The following is a 13611-nucleotide window of genomic DNA, read 5'->3' as shown; positions in this document are numbered from 1 at the left end:
AATTACAACAAAATAGATATAACAAACATAATACATACATATTTGTTTTTAATTTTGAATAATAAGAAAATAATTGCAATAAAATATTGTAAGACGCTGGAACCCATCCCAGCTCATCTAGGGAAGAAGGCAGACTTACCGTGAATATGTCACAAGTCAATACCAAGACATACAGTATATCCAATCAATTAAATTACATTTCTACCACTACAGTACTTGTTCAAGTTTTCCAAGAGTTGGGAGCTAGAACCTATCCCAGTCAAATAAGACAAACTAGATACAACAAAAATAAGACACACATAAATGTTTTTAATTTTGAATGATAATAAAATAATTACAATAAAATATAGTAAGATACTGGAACCTATCCCAGCTCATCTAGGGAAGAAGGCAGACTCACCATGAATATGCCACAAGTCAATACCAGGACATGAATCCAATCAATTAAATTACATTTCTACCACTACAGTACTTGTTCAAGTTTCCCAAGAGTTGGGAGCTAGAACCTATCCCAGCCAACTAAGAAAAAATAGATATAACGAAATCAGTACATAAATATATGTTTTTAATTTTAAATGATGAGAAAACAATTACAATATAAATATTGTAAGATGCTGGAACCTACCCCAGCTCATCTAGGGAAGAAGGCAGACTCACAGTGAATATGCCACAAGTCAATACCAGGACATGAATCAAATCAATTGAATTACATTTCTACCACTACAGTACTTGTTCAAGTTTGCCAAGAGTTGGGAGCAAGAACCTATCCCAGCTAACTAAAGCAAAATAAAATAAAATAACTAAAGCAAAAGTACATCTGATTTTTTTATTTTTTTTGGAGTGGTTAACTTACATTTTAGTGAAAGCAAAATAAAATATAGAAGAAAGATGGAATTTATCCCAGCAGTTGATTACTGTAACAAATAAATTACAGTAAATATTATCCTGTTTAAGTTTGCAGGTAGCTATAAGTTAGAACCTATCCCAGCTAACCAAGGCAAAAATAAATGTAATAAATATATTTAATACAACACATCTTTCTGGTGGTTTACTTACTTTTTAATGATAACAAATTAATGACAAAATATGCCAGAAAGCTGGAACCTTTCCCAGATAGGGAATAAGGCACACCCAGCATGAACACATGTATATCACCCTAGTCAATACTAGGACATACAATTATTCAATTACAGGAAATGATATGACTTATCCCTGTTCGAGTTTGCCGGGAGATAGAACCTATCCCAGCTGACTATGGCCAAATTAATATTATAGAAATATGTAATACATACATTTTGGGAGATCAGGTTACTTCATTTTAAATGTTAGCAAAATGGGTATGATAATAAAATGTTGCCGGAGCCAGAATCACACCCAGCTAACTAAGGAAAAATAAATGTAACAAAATGTTAAGTTCATCCAATTTTTTTTTGGAGTGGTTTACTTGCATTTTAGTGATAGCAAAATAAAATATATAAGAAAGCTGGAATCCATCCAAGTTGGTTACTGTAATAAATCAATTACATTAAATTAAATCTCTACAATTTATCCAGTCGCCGGAAGCTAGAAGTTAGAACCTATCCCAGCTAACTAAGGCAAAATAAATGCAAGAAATATTTTAAATACATACCATCTTTCGGGTGATTTACTTACTTTTTAATTCTAACAAATTAATGACAAAATATGGGCGAAAGCTGGAGCCTATCAATGCCAGGACATACAATTATTATCCCTATTCAAGTTTGCCGTGAGATGGAACCTATCCCAGCTGTCTATGGCAAAATTAATATTAGAGAAATATTAAATACACACATTTTGGGGAGCAGGTTACTTAATTTTAAATAACAAAATAAATATGATAACAAAATGTTGCAGGAGGCTGAAACCTATCCCAGCTATTTAGAGAGAACGCAGACTCACCATGAAGAAACCACCAGTCCTTACCAGAACATGACATAAATCACTTAAATTAAATGCATACGATTTGTTTAAATTTGCCGAAAGTTAGAACCTATTCCAACAGACTAAAACAAAAAACTTTTTTTTTTTACTTCTTAATGGTGACAAATTAATAATGGCAGAAAGCTGGAGCCCAGCCCAGTTCATGTAAGTCAAAAGGCAGACAGAATAACGTGGCATGTAATAAAAACAATATGTTTTGCCGCTTATCCTGTTCAAATTTGCAAAGAACTACAACCGACCCCAGCTAACTAAAGCGAAATAAATGTGACAAAAATAATAAATATATCAATATTTTGGGTGCTTTACTTACTTCTTAATCATAACAAAATATGGCACAACGTCTGATCCTGTTCAAGTTTGCACGGGAGCTAGAACCTATCCCACCTGACGGCAACATGAATACAATAATATTTAAAATAAATCAATGATCTTATTACTTCATGGGTAAACATTGCAGAGAGCTGGAGCTTATCACAGTTGACTCGCCCTAAGATAAGACAGATGCACCATGAATAGAACATGAGTTACACATATGGCAGGAAATACATCACAACACTGTGATGAGGTGGCGACTTGTGCAGGGTGTACACCGCCTTCCGCCCGATTGTAGCTGAGGTAGGCACCAGCGCCCCTCGTGACTCCAAAGGGAATAAGCGGTAGAAAATGGATGGCTGGATGGATACATCACAACACAAAATGCAGCAATTTTCTACCACTTATCTTGTTCAGAGTTGCAGGCAGCTGGAACCTATCCCAGCTGACTTAGGCAAAAATGAATACAATACACTAAAACTAATAAATATGTAATTTGGAGATAGAGGGGGAAGTTACTTACATATACTTACCAATGATAACAAAATGATAAACTATTGCAGAAGGCTGGAGCCCATCCTAACTAATTTTGGCAGAGAGACAGACTTTCAATGAATAAAATAGGATGCCAGTCAATCACAGGGTATTTCATAAAATAAAATGAAATTAAAAAGTTTTTCTGAGTGGCAGGGAGCGAGAACCTATTCCTGCGGACTCAGATAAAATAAATAAAACAACATCTATCCATCCGTTTTCTACTGCCTGTCCTTTCGGGGTCGCAGAGAGGGCTGGGGCCTCTCCCAACTGCACGAAAATAGTAAATAAATACATTTTGGGATATTACTTTATATTGTGTAAATGTGAGTGTGAATGGTTGTTTGTCGATATGTGCCCTGCCAGAGAACACTGCTGGGATAGGCTCCAGCTTACCTGTTACCATAATGAGGACAAGCTAAAAAAAACAAAGGATGGACTTCGTTCCCTTACTTCATTGTACAATGCTGCAGAAAGATGGGGCCTATCCTAACTGACTTATGAACAGGACACAAGTTAATCACAGGGCATGAAATACAATTTTAAAGAACAACACAAACATTGCCAACGTTGGAACCTATCCCAGCTGATTCAAAACAAAGGAAGGATGCCAGTCAATCACAAGGCATACAGTATAGCATGTATTTTATTGCATTTACCGTAACTTTGTTCTTTTGTCTTTAAATGTCGTCAAAGCTAATTGTGATGGTGAATTGCTGCCTCATCGCAGATATTTAGAGGCTGTCGCTCGAGACAGAATAGATCTAAACCCAGTCAGACATTTATACTCTGGCTGGCAAACAAAAACACCCAAAATAGGAACACTTTTAAGAAGAAGCAGTGTGTTCATTTGCACTTCTCTCTCCCCTCAAGTAAGCCTTTCTAAAAAGACCTCCATCCATCCATCCATCCATTTTCTACCACTTGTCCCTTTTGGGGGGTGCTTGAGCCTATCTCAGCTGTAAAAAGATCTCCAGCTTTTGGGAAAAAAAAAAATTAGGACAAATCTTACTTAGAACTAACTCACTGGTATAATATAAGAGGCACAAAGATTATACAGACACATGAGCAGTCACTCGGACACCGGAAAAACGTATAAACTGCTGACATGTGAAAAGTTATAAATAGAAAGTGCTTTTTATTGTGTGAATGCTAAGTTGCTCTTTCAATCATTTGGTGTTTTTTATTTTTTTTATTTTATATTACCAATTTTAGTTTTCAGTGGTAATATCCATGTAATATTTTGATTGCACTGTAACAATATTCATGATGAGGTATTGCAGCCTTGACTAAGGCAGGCAGTAATAGTTAGTAACAATAATAATTTGATGAAAATTCCGCAAAATTTTTAAAAATGTGATTAGAATTGGGGTCCATGGGTCCAATTTGGTCCCGAGGGTAAAGAGTGTAAGTTAATTTAGTATGAAAAATCTGTAAACAAAACCCTTTATAATAAAACTTCTTTTCAATTTTGTGGCCCTCCACTAAAATTCCTAGTTTAGTGTAATAGCGGCTTGGACACCCTGGGCAGCTAATAGTACAATGTAAATGTATTAGGGACAATAACTCAACAATTACTAAAACTACGACACAGACACTAAAATTAAACTTCCTGTATGCAAACAACCCTGTAAAAAAAGATGAATTTTAAGGTACCAAACTGGCAGGTTTGTGGCCGTAATTTTACAGTAAAAATAAAAGCAGGCTGCATGTGTGACATCCCTGATCTACAGTAATTCTTAAATCTAAAAAAAAAAAAAGGACTTTCAAGTGTTTCCGGCCACATCCCGGGGAACTCAACAATATAATTTTGACATACAATTTTACATTTTATAATGACTTATCACAGTTCAACGTGTCAAACGTACGGACGAGTTTCCATCCATCCATTTTCTACCGCTTATTCCCCTTTGGGGTTGCAGGGGGCGCTGGTGCCTATCTCAGCTACAATCAGGCGGAAGGCGGGGTACACCCAGGACAAGTCGCCACCTCATCGCAGGGCCAACAGATAGACAGACAACATTCACACACTAGGGCCAATTTAGTGTTGCCCACATATCTATCCCCAGGTGCATGTCTTTGGACGTGGGAGGAAGCCGGAGTACCCGGAGGGAACCCAGGCATTCACGGGGAGGACATGCAAACTCCACACAGAAAGATCCCGAGCCCAGGATTGAACCCTGATTACTCAGGACCTTCGTATTGTGAGGCAGACGCACTAACCCTTCTGCCACCGTGAAGCCCCGGGATGAGTTTGCTAAGTATAAAAATAAGCCGAAACTTTTTAATGAAAGAAACCGCTGTTCTAAATGTGTCCACTGGATGTCGCGATAGCAATTCTTTGTATCTTTGTAGATGATGCATATGTGCAGAGGTGGGTAGTAACGCGCTACATTTACTCCGTTACATCTACTTGAGTAACTTTTGGGATAAATTGTACTTCTAAGAGTAGTTTTAATGCAACATACTTTTACTTTTACTTGAGTATATTTATAGAGAAGAAACGCTACTTTTACTCCGCTCCATTTATCTACATTCAGCTCGCAACTCGCTACTGATTTTTAATGATCTGTTAATGCACTCTTTGCTTGTTTTGGTTGGTCAGACAGACCTTCAAAGTAGGATCCATCACATGCCTGCGTTTCACCAATCAAATGCAGTCACTGGTGACGTTTGACTCCGTTTCACCAATCAAACAGAGCCAGGTGGTCACATGATTAACTGGACACTTTTTTTCCTTTTTTTTTATTAACCTTTATTTTTAAATTTAAACATTTACAAACAGTTGAAAATAATAATCAAAGAAAGTATAAAAACAGTACAAAACAGCTACGGGGGGTTGTAAATTCAAAGTAACTAAGATAGAATGCAAAATATATATATATTGCGTGGCGCAGTGGGATAGTGGCCGTGCGCAACCCGAGGGTCCCTGGTTCAAATCCCACCTAGAACCATCCTCGTCACGTCCGTTGTGTCCTGAGCAAGACACTTCACCCTTGCTCCTGATGGGTGCTGGTTGGCGCCTTGCATGGCAGCTCTCTCCATCAGTGTGTGAATGTGTGTGTGAATGGGTAAATGTGGAAGTAGTGTCAAAGCGCTTTGAGTACCTTGAAGGTAGAAAAGCGCTATACAAGTACAACCCATTTATTTACCCATTTATATATATAATAAACAAAGTGCAAAGCCATAGGCTCACTCAATCTCAGTAAATAACTTAAATTTGGAACACAGCATCATCGTTTTCCCAGCTTTTGGGTTGTTAGAGGTAGAGTGTTTTAATGTAGAGTTCTAAATCTTTTTTTAAATGCACACAAAAACAGGTCGGGGGATGAGAAACTTACATTTATGAATATAAAACTTGGCCAATGGTATAATGACGTTGCAAAGGTAAAATTCATTTTCAATTTTTTTTTCAATACAGTGTTAAATCAAATATATATTATTTAATATACACTGTATGTTATTGTTTTAGTTGCTTAAGAGATATTCCTGGCTCTGAATTTGTTCATTGCTATTTTTATGTTTTTGTGCATTACTTGTTGCCGTCATGATTAAACGGACAGGTTACTCATCAGTTACTCAGAACTTGAGTAGTTTTTTCACAACATGCTTTTTACTTTTAGTGAAGTAAATATTTGGGTGACTACTCCTTACTTTTACTTGAGTAATACATCTCTAAAGTAACAGTACTCTTACTTGAGTACAATTTCTGGCTACTCTATCCACCTGTGCATATGTGATTTTTTTTTTTTTTTTTTTGCAAACTACATAAATAAGCTCCTGTAATTTGATTTTGATACTATTTTTTATCTGGATGGATTGAAAATTAACACCAAAGATTGAAAATGAACACCAATGAGTTGACTGATGAACATTGTCACATAAATTATTCAGAAAGTATAAAAAACGACAAATAAAGATAGAATACTATTAACCACAACATGTGAGTGTAAAAAAAACAACATTAGGTTTTGTACATTTTCAGAATGTGCTTGTTCTATTTTTAAACAAAGAAAACAATCTGAAGTTGTCTTTATTTTTAAGTTATCATGCCGTGATTTTACCAGTCCGGCCCACTCAGGAGTAGATTTTTCTCAGTGTGGCCTTCCCATCCCATCCATTTTCTACCGCTTGTCTCGTTCGGGATTGCGGGGGGTACACCCTGGAAAAGTCGCCATCTCCCAATATAAAATGAGTTAGACACCCCTGCACTATAGTGTCCGCCCTAAGATCGGTAGGTCATGAGTTCAAAGCCCGGCCGAGTCATACCAAAGACTATATAAATGAGACACATTACCTCCCTGTTTGGCACTCAGCATCAAGGGTTGGAATTGGGGGGGTTGAATCCCCAAAATAATTCTTGAGCGTGGCCACCGCTGCTGCTCACTGCTCCCCTCACCTCCCAGGGGGTGAAACAAGAGGATGAGCCCAATGCAGAGGGTAATTTCACCACACCTAGTGTGTATGTGACTATCAGTGGTACTTTAACTTTACTTTACTATACTATAGCTGCTGGTAGAAGTGTGGTCACATGGTTACAAGGTGATCCTGAAGGAATTCAGCAGTGTTTTACCTGAAGCGGGCCCCAAGTAAGTTTAGTTTGAGACCCTAATGTTGTTTACAGCAAGGTTTTTCAACCACTTTGCTGCGGTACACTAGTGTGCCGTGAGATACAGTCTGGTGTGCCGTGGGAGATTATCTAATTTCACCTATTTGGGTTAAAAATATGTTTTGCAAACCAGTGATTATAGTCTGCAAATGATGTGTTGTTGCTGAGTGTCGGTGCTGTCTAGAGCTCAGCAGAGTAACCGTGTAATACTCTTTTATATCAGTAGTTGGCAGCAGGTAGCTAATTGATTTGTCGATGTCGGAAACAGCGAGAGGCAGTGTGCAGGTAAAAAAGTGTCTAATGCTTAAACCAAAAATAAACAAAAGGTGAGTGCCCCTAAGAAAAGGCATTAAAGCTTAGGGAAGGCTATGCAGACCGAAACTAAAACTGAACTGGCTACAAAGTAAACAAAAACAGAATGTTGGATGACAGCAAATACTTACTGTGGCGCAAAGACGGAGTCCACCATGTACATCCGAACATGACATGACAATCCACAATGTACCCACAAGGAAGGATAAAAAAAAAAAACTGAAATATCGCTCAAAGGAAAACAAACTGCCACAGGAAAATACCAAAAAAAGAGAACACGCCACCAAAATAGGAGCGCAGGACAAGAACTAAAACACTACACACAGGAAAACAGCAAAAAACTCAAAGTAAGTCATGGCGTGATGTGACTTAATGTATTAGACAATAACTATATTGATGCATGGTTGGTTATGGTTTACGGGCCTACTGAAACCCATTACTACCAACCACGCAGTCAGATAGTTTATACATCAATGATAAAATCTTAACATTGCAACACATGCCCATACTGCCAGTTTTGTTTACTAAAATGCAATTTTAAATTTCCCGCGAGGTATCCTGTTGAAAACGTCGCGGAATGATGACGTGTATGATGACGCGTGCGCGTGACGTCACCGGTGGTAGCGAACATGTTCTCCCAGCACAGATCACGGCTAAAAGTAGTCTGTTTTTATCGCATAATTACACACTATTCTGGTCTTCTGTGTTGCTGAATCTTTTGCAATTTGTTCAATTAATATTGAAGACTACAAAGAAGAACGTTGTTGGTGGAAAGCGGTGTATTGCAGCCGGCTGTAGCAACACAAACACAGCCGGTGTTTCTTTGTTTGTTGTGAAGCTTTAATATGGAACAGAGCGGTCAAGCGAACATGGTTCTCTACCACATGTCAACCAGCAGGTTTCGGTGAGAAAATTGTGGTAATAAGTCAGCTCTTACCGGAGACATGAGCGGAGCTTGTGTTGTTCCTCCTGCAGCTGTCAAAAAGGCAGCTGCGACTTTCTTGGCTCCTCCATGGCTTCCCTCAGAGACACTTGTGGTCACCACACCCCTCCGACTTTCAGGTATGACTATATAATCTCACTAAAACACTAGTAACACAATAAGCAGATAAGGGATTTTCCAGAATTATCCTAGTAAATGTGTCTAATTACATCTGAATCGCTCCCACTGCCTTGGTCTTTTTTTTTTTCTTCTAGTCCAGTGGTTCTTAACCTTGTTAGAGGTACCGAACCCCACCAGTTTCATATGCGCATTCACCGAACCCTTCTTCAGTGAAAAATAAAGTGTTTTTTAAATTCAAGACGAAGTTATATGTTTCTGGTAACACTTTAGTATGGGTAACATATTCTAAGTAACAAAGACTTAATTTAGAGTTACTTGAACACTAGGGGAACATATTCTAAGTAATAAAGACTTAATTAAGAGTTATTTGGTTAGGGTTAGGGTCAGGGTTAAGGTTATAATAAGGCCATGCAGAATAAGGCATTAATAAGTACTTAATAATGACTAGTTAAGAGTCAATATGTTAGAAATTTGCATGTTAATAAGCAACTGATTAATGGTGAATATGTTCCCCATACTAAAGTGTTAAAATGTTGTTGTTTTTTACTGGTGCACAAAATGAACCGTGCATGAACATCACCTTGTTCAAACAACAAAACCAACACAATGCATAAACTCACAACAAATTACGCACCTGCAAATCAGTCAGCTGTTGCCGTATCCATAATACGCCGATAGGGAGAAGTTTGTATTTACACGATAAGTCGGGTGTGTTTTGACCTCCGCCGAACCCCTGAGGCGGACTCACCGAACCCCTAGGGTTCGATCGAACCCAGGTTAAGAATCACTGTTCTAGACCTTCACTCTCACTATCCTCATCCATGAATCTTTCATCCTCGCTCAAATTAATGGGGAAATTGTCGCTTTCTTGGTATGAATCGCTCTCGCTGCTGGTGGCTATGATTGTAAACAATGTGAGGATCTAAGGAGCTCTACAACCAGTGACGTCACGCGCACATCGTCTGCTACTTCCAGTACAGGCAAGGCTTTTTTATTAGCGACCAAAAGTTGCGAACTTTAATGTCGATGTTCTCTACTAAATCCTTTCAGCAAAAATATACCAATATCGCGAAATGATCAAGTATGACACATAGAATGGACCTGCTATTCTGTTTAAATAAGAAAATCTAATTTCAGTAGGCCTCTAAAGTCATATCCAACAATTGCGACAATGACTTTTTACTGTCAACTGAGTCTAATTTTTTAAATTTCTGCTGATGGTTCGCCTCCGGATTTTTTTCAACGCAAACAATTTCCCTTGGCTCAAAAAAAGTTGAAAAACACTGCTTTATCACATAATTTATTCAGAAAGTATAAATAACAACAAACAAAGGTAGAACACTACTAACCGCAACATGTAAGTGTGAAAATAAACCCAACAACATTATGATTTGTACATATTCAGAATGTGCTTGTTCTATTTTTAAAATGTACCTGAAATTTTTGAATGAAAGAAACTGCTATTCTAAATTTCTCCAGTGAATGTCGCAATAGCAAATCTTTGTAGATTATGCTGCATTTGTACAAATTAAACCATGTTAGTACATCATTCAAAGAAAATGATCAAACTGTATAAATAACATCCTGTAATTTGATTTTGATATAATTTATTTATCTTGATAGATTGAAAATTAACACCAATGAGTTGACTGATGAACATTATCATATAATTCATAATATAACTAACGACAAATAAAGATGGAATACTACTAACCGCAACATGGATGTGTAAAAAAAAAAAACAACAACAACAATATGCGTTCTACAATTTCAGAATGTGCTTGTTCTATTTTTAAACAAAGAAAACAATCTGAAGTTGTCTTTATTTTTTAGTTATCGTGCCGTGATTTTACCAGTGCGGCCCACTTGGGAGTAGATTTTTCTCCATATGGCCCCCGGATCTAAAATAAGTTTGAAGACTCTCCAAGCTCTCCAAGTTGGAGACTCTCCAAGCTCAATATGGTATATGGTGATTGCTATATGGCAGGGGTCGGGAACCTTTTTGGCAGAGAGAGCCAAGAAGCAAAATATTTTAAAATGTATTTCTGTAAGAGCCATATAATATTTTTTTTAACACTGAACACAACTAAACACTTGCATTTTTAAGTAAGACCAACATTTCTAGAGTATAATAAGTCTCTTATTCTTTGTAATAAAATTGTTATTCTGAAGCTAACTGTGGAGGGGGGCGTGGCCTGTGGACCTGCAGCGAAATGGGGTGTGCCAGGATAGATGGCCCACCTGGGCCTTGTTATCTAATCACCTGTTGCTCTGTTATAAGCAGCAGCCAGGAGGAGAGATGGGGTTGAGGCTGGAGCCAGAGTGCGAGCGAGAACGAAAGAGAAAAAGACAATTGCTGGAAAGCAACTAACAGACTTATTGAAAAATAAAACAATATTGTAACCCTGAAACAGGCTCTCATGTCGGTGTTTGGTGGTCTGAAGAACCCCCATGAGGGAAAGCCACACACTAACCAATAACAAATAAATAACTTCTTACCATTAACGCAGCTTCTTGAACAGATGTGGTAGAAAACAGATGGATGGATTAAAAATTCACGAGAATGTTTTATATTTTGAACATTATTTTTAACACTGCGATTACAAGTGGAATGGTTTATAACTTATCGTGTTAAGCAATGTCAGCTCAAATTTACCTGAGAGCCGGATGCAATCATCAAAAGAGCCACATCTGGCTCTAGAGCCATAGGTTCCCTACCCCTGCTATATGGAATGATGCACACACACTTGTACTCACCTTGAAGTCCCTGCTGTGTTGAGGAGTGTACTCAAAGGTCCACAGAGCTCGGACCAGACCAGAGAGCTGCTCCGTCACCTCCCCGGACTCCTGCTGCTGCTGCTGCCGGCTGCCCTTCTTCTGCACCAGCACCCCGTTGGACTTACTCGCCTTGCTGTCGTTCCCACTCCCGGCCTCTCCTCCTCCACAACCTGCTCCTCCTCCTCCTCCTCCTCCTCCACGGAACTGCTCCAAGGCCAAGTACTCCGCGAAGAGCTCGGTGTTGCTCAGGCACTGCAGGATGGCGTTCATGAAGCAGGTGTTGCCGTGGTTCTTCAGGCCGGCCACGCCTGGCACTTTGTCCCCGAACGGGAACCCGCCGCAGTCGCTGTCGTCGGACGGCACCGAGCCCCCGGTGGTGGTCGCTATCAGCGCGGCGTCGTCCTTGTCGTCGTGGGCGGCCTGCTCGTCGGTGCTGAAATGAGACAGCGTGGAAAGAGTCCGGAGAACTCTGTTCATGAAGCTGCCCACGGAGCGGACTGAACTCCGGCGGAACAGCTTTTTGCTGAAGGATTTCTTCTCCTTGTTGCTGACCACTTTCGACATAATGGCTTCTTTTTTCTTCCTCTTCTTATTATTTTAAACTTCACTTACATCCTCTGCCGAGCTCATGTTCCACTCAAAGGCCTGGTAGTGGCGCCAACATAAACACGGAAGAGCCTTCTCGGACCGGGGCGAAGCTCGCACGCGTGGCCGCACAAGGCATCTCCTACCCGGGCACGACACGGCCCGTGTCACGGGGGGCGCTGGATCCTCAGCGCCTCGAAGACATAAACACCAACCTCGTCATGATGGAAGCCTCGTCGTGTATTCAAAATCGCGCCGTTGCGAGGATTTCGGTGGATTTCGGTGATGTTTACCCGGTGGATGTCGTCCCTAAAGAGGCTCCATGGTGCTCGGTGGTAGCCCGCAGCCCGCCGCCGAAGAGGAGCATCTCCTCGCTCGGTTTTTTCCCCCTCTCCACCCCTTTTTGAAACGAGGGCAGGGGTCACTTGCGTCAACGTTCGAGTCCCTTAACGCCCGCTCGGGACAATAGTTGACGGCAAGGCCGCTTTTATGGTCTCCATCCTCATCTGTAGGCAGCGACACTGCAGGCAGGCGGGCGGGCAGGGCGGTGACGGATGACGTCAGAGCCAAACACTGGTCCATGTTGGAGGAGAGCAGGTGGATGCTGGGTGACGCTCCATCAGTCTCCATACAGACTCCAAGCGCTGCAAGGCAAGCGCCAATCACCGCACGTTGCCAGATAATGTCTGATGTACACATTAGAATGAAAAAAAGTCGACATAAATCATGGATGTTAAACACTGGCCCGTGGGCCAAACATGGCCCGCCGTTTAATTTCATTTGGCCCTTGAGGCAATATAAAATCAACATTAGAGCTGGCCCGCCGGTAACACCACATTCACCGCTGATACTCATACTTGCCAACCCTCCCGATTTTCCCGGGAGACTCCCGAAGTTTAGTGCCCTTCCCGAAAATCTCCCTGGGCAACCATTCTCCCGATTTCCACCCGGACAACAATATTGGGAGCGTGCCTTAAAGGCACTGCCTTTAGCGTCCTCTACAACATGTCGTCACGTCCTCTTTTCCTCCATATAAACAGCGTGCTGGCCAAGTCACATAATATGTGCGGCTTTCACACACACATACTTGGTCAACAGCCATACAGGTCCCACTGAGGGTGGCCGTATAAACAACTTTAACATTGTTACAAATATGCGCCACACTGTGAACCCACACCAAACAAGAATGACAAAACACAATCCGGGAGAACACCTGCACTGTAACACAACAGAACAAATATCCAGAACCCCTTGCAGCACTAACTCTTCCGGAACGCTACAATATACACCCCCCGCTACCACCAAACCCCGTCCACCTCATTTTTATTTTATTTTCGAATTTATTAGTCCGTGGAAAAAGTTAATGTTGATATTTACCTCAGAAGGCTGCAAATAGAAAAGAGGCATTCATTTTTTTTTGCTTAAATTGTATTTAGTATACCACTGATGTTTTTTC

General features: G+C 40.1%; 1 protein-coding gene across 1 annotated transcript in view; it reads right to left on the bottom strand.

The window, feature by feature from the left end:
* The window catches only part of LOC133558163 (ubiquitin carboxyl-terminal hydrolase 31-like), a 36034-nt gene extending 23375 nt beyond the window's left edge, over positions 1 to 12659 (bottom strand). The window contains exon 1 of the mRNA XM_061909336.1: positions 11550 to 12659. Within this exon, the coding sequence (XP_061765320.1) occupies positions 11550 to 12134 (585 nt within the window). The 5' untranslated portion in view covers positions 12135 to 12659. The remainder of the gene's footprint in view (positions 1 to 11549) is intronic.
* Positions 12660 to 13611: the final 952 nt, after the last annotated feature.

The sequence above is a fragment of the Nerophis ophidion genome, linkage group LG08 (genome assembly GCF_033978795.1).
Source record: "Nerophis ophidion isolate RoL-2023_Sa linkage group LG08, RoL_Noph_v1.0, whole genome shotgun sequence".
Lineage (NCBI taxonomy): Eukaryota > Metazoa > Chordata > Actinopteri > Syngnathiformes > Syngnathidae > Nerophis > Nerophis ophidion.
The sequence above is the reverse complement of the archived record's forward strand: the minus strand, read 5'-3'. Positions and strand labels throughout refer to the sequence as shown.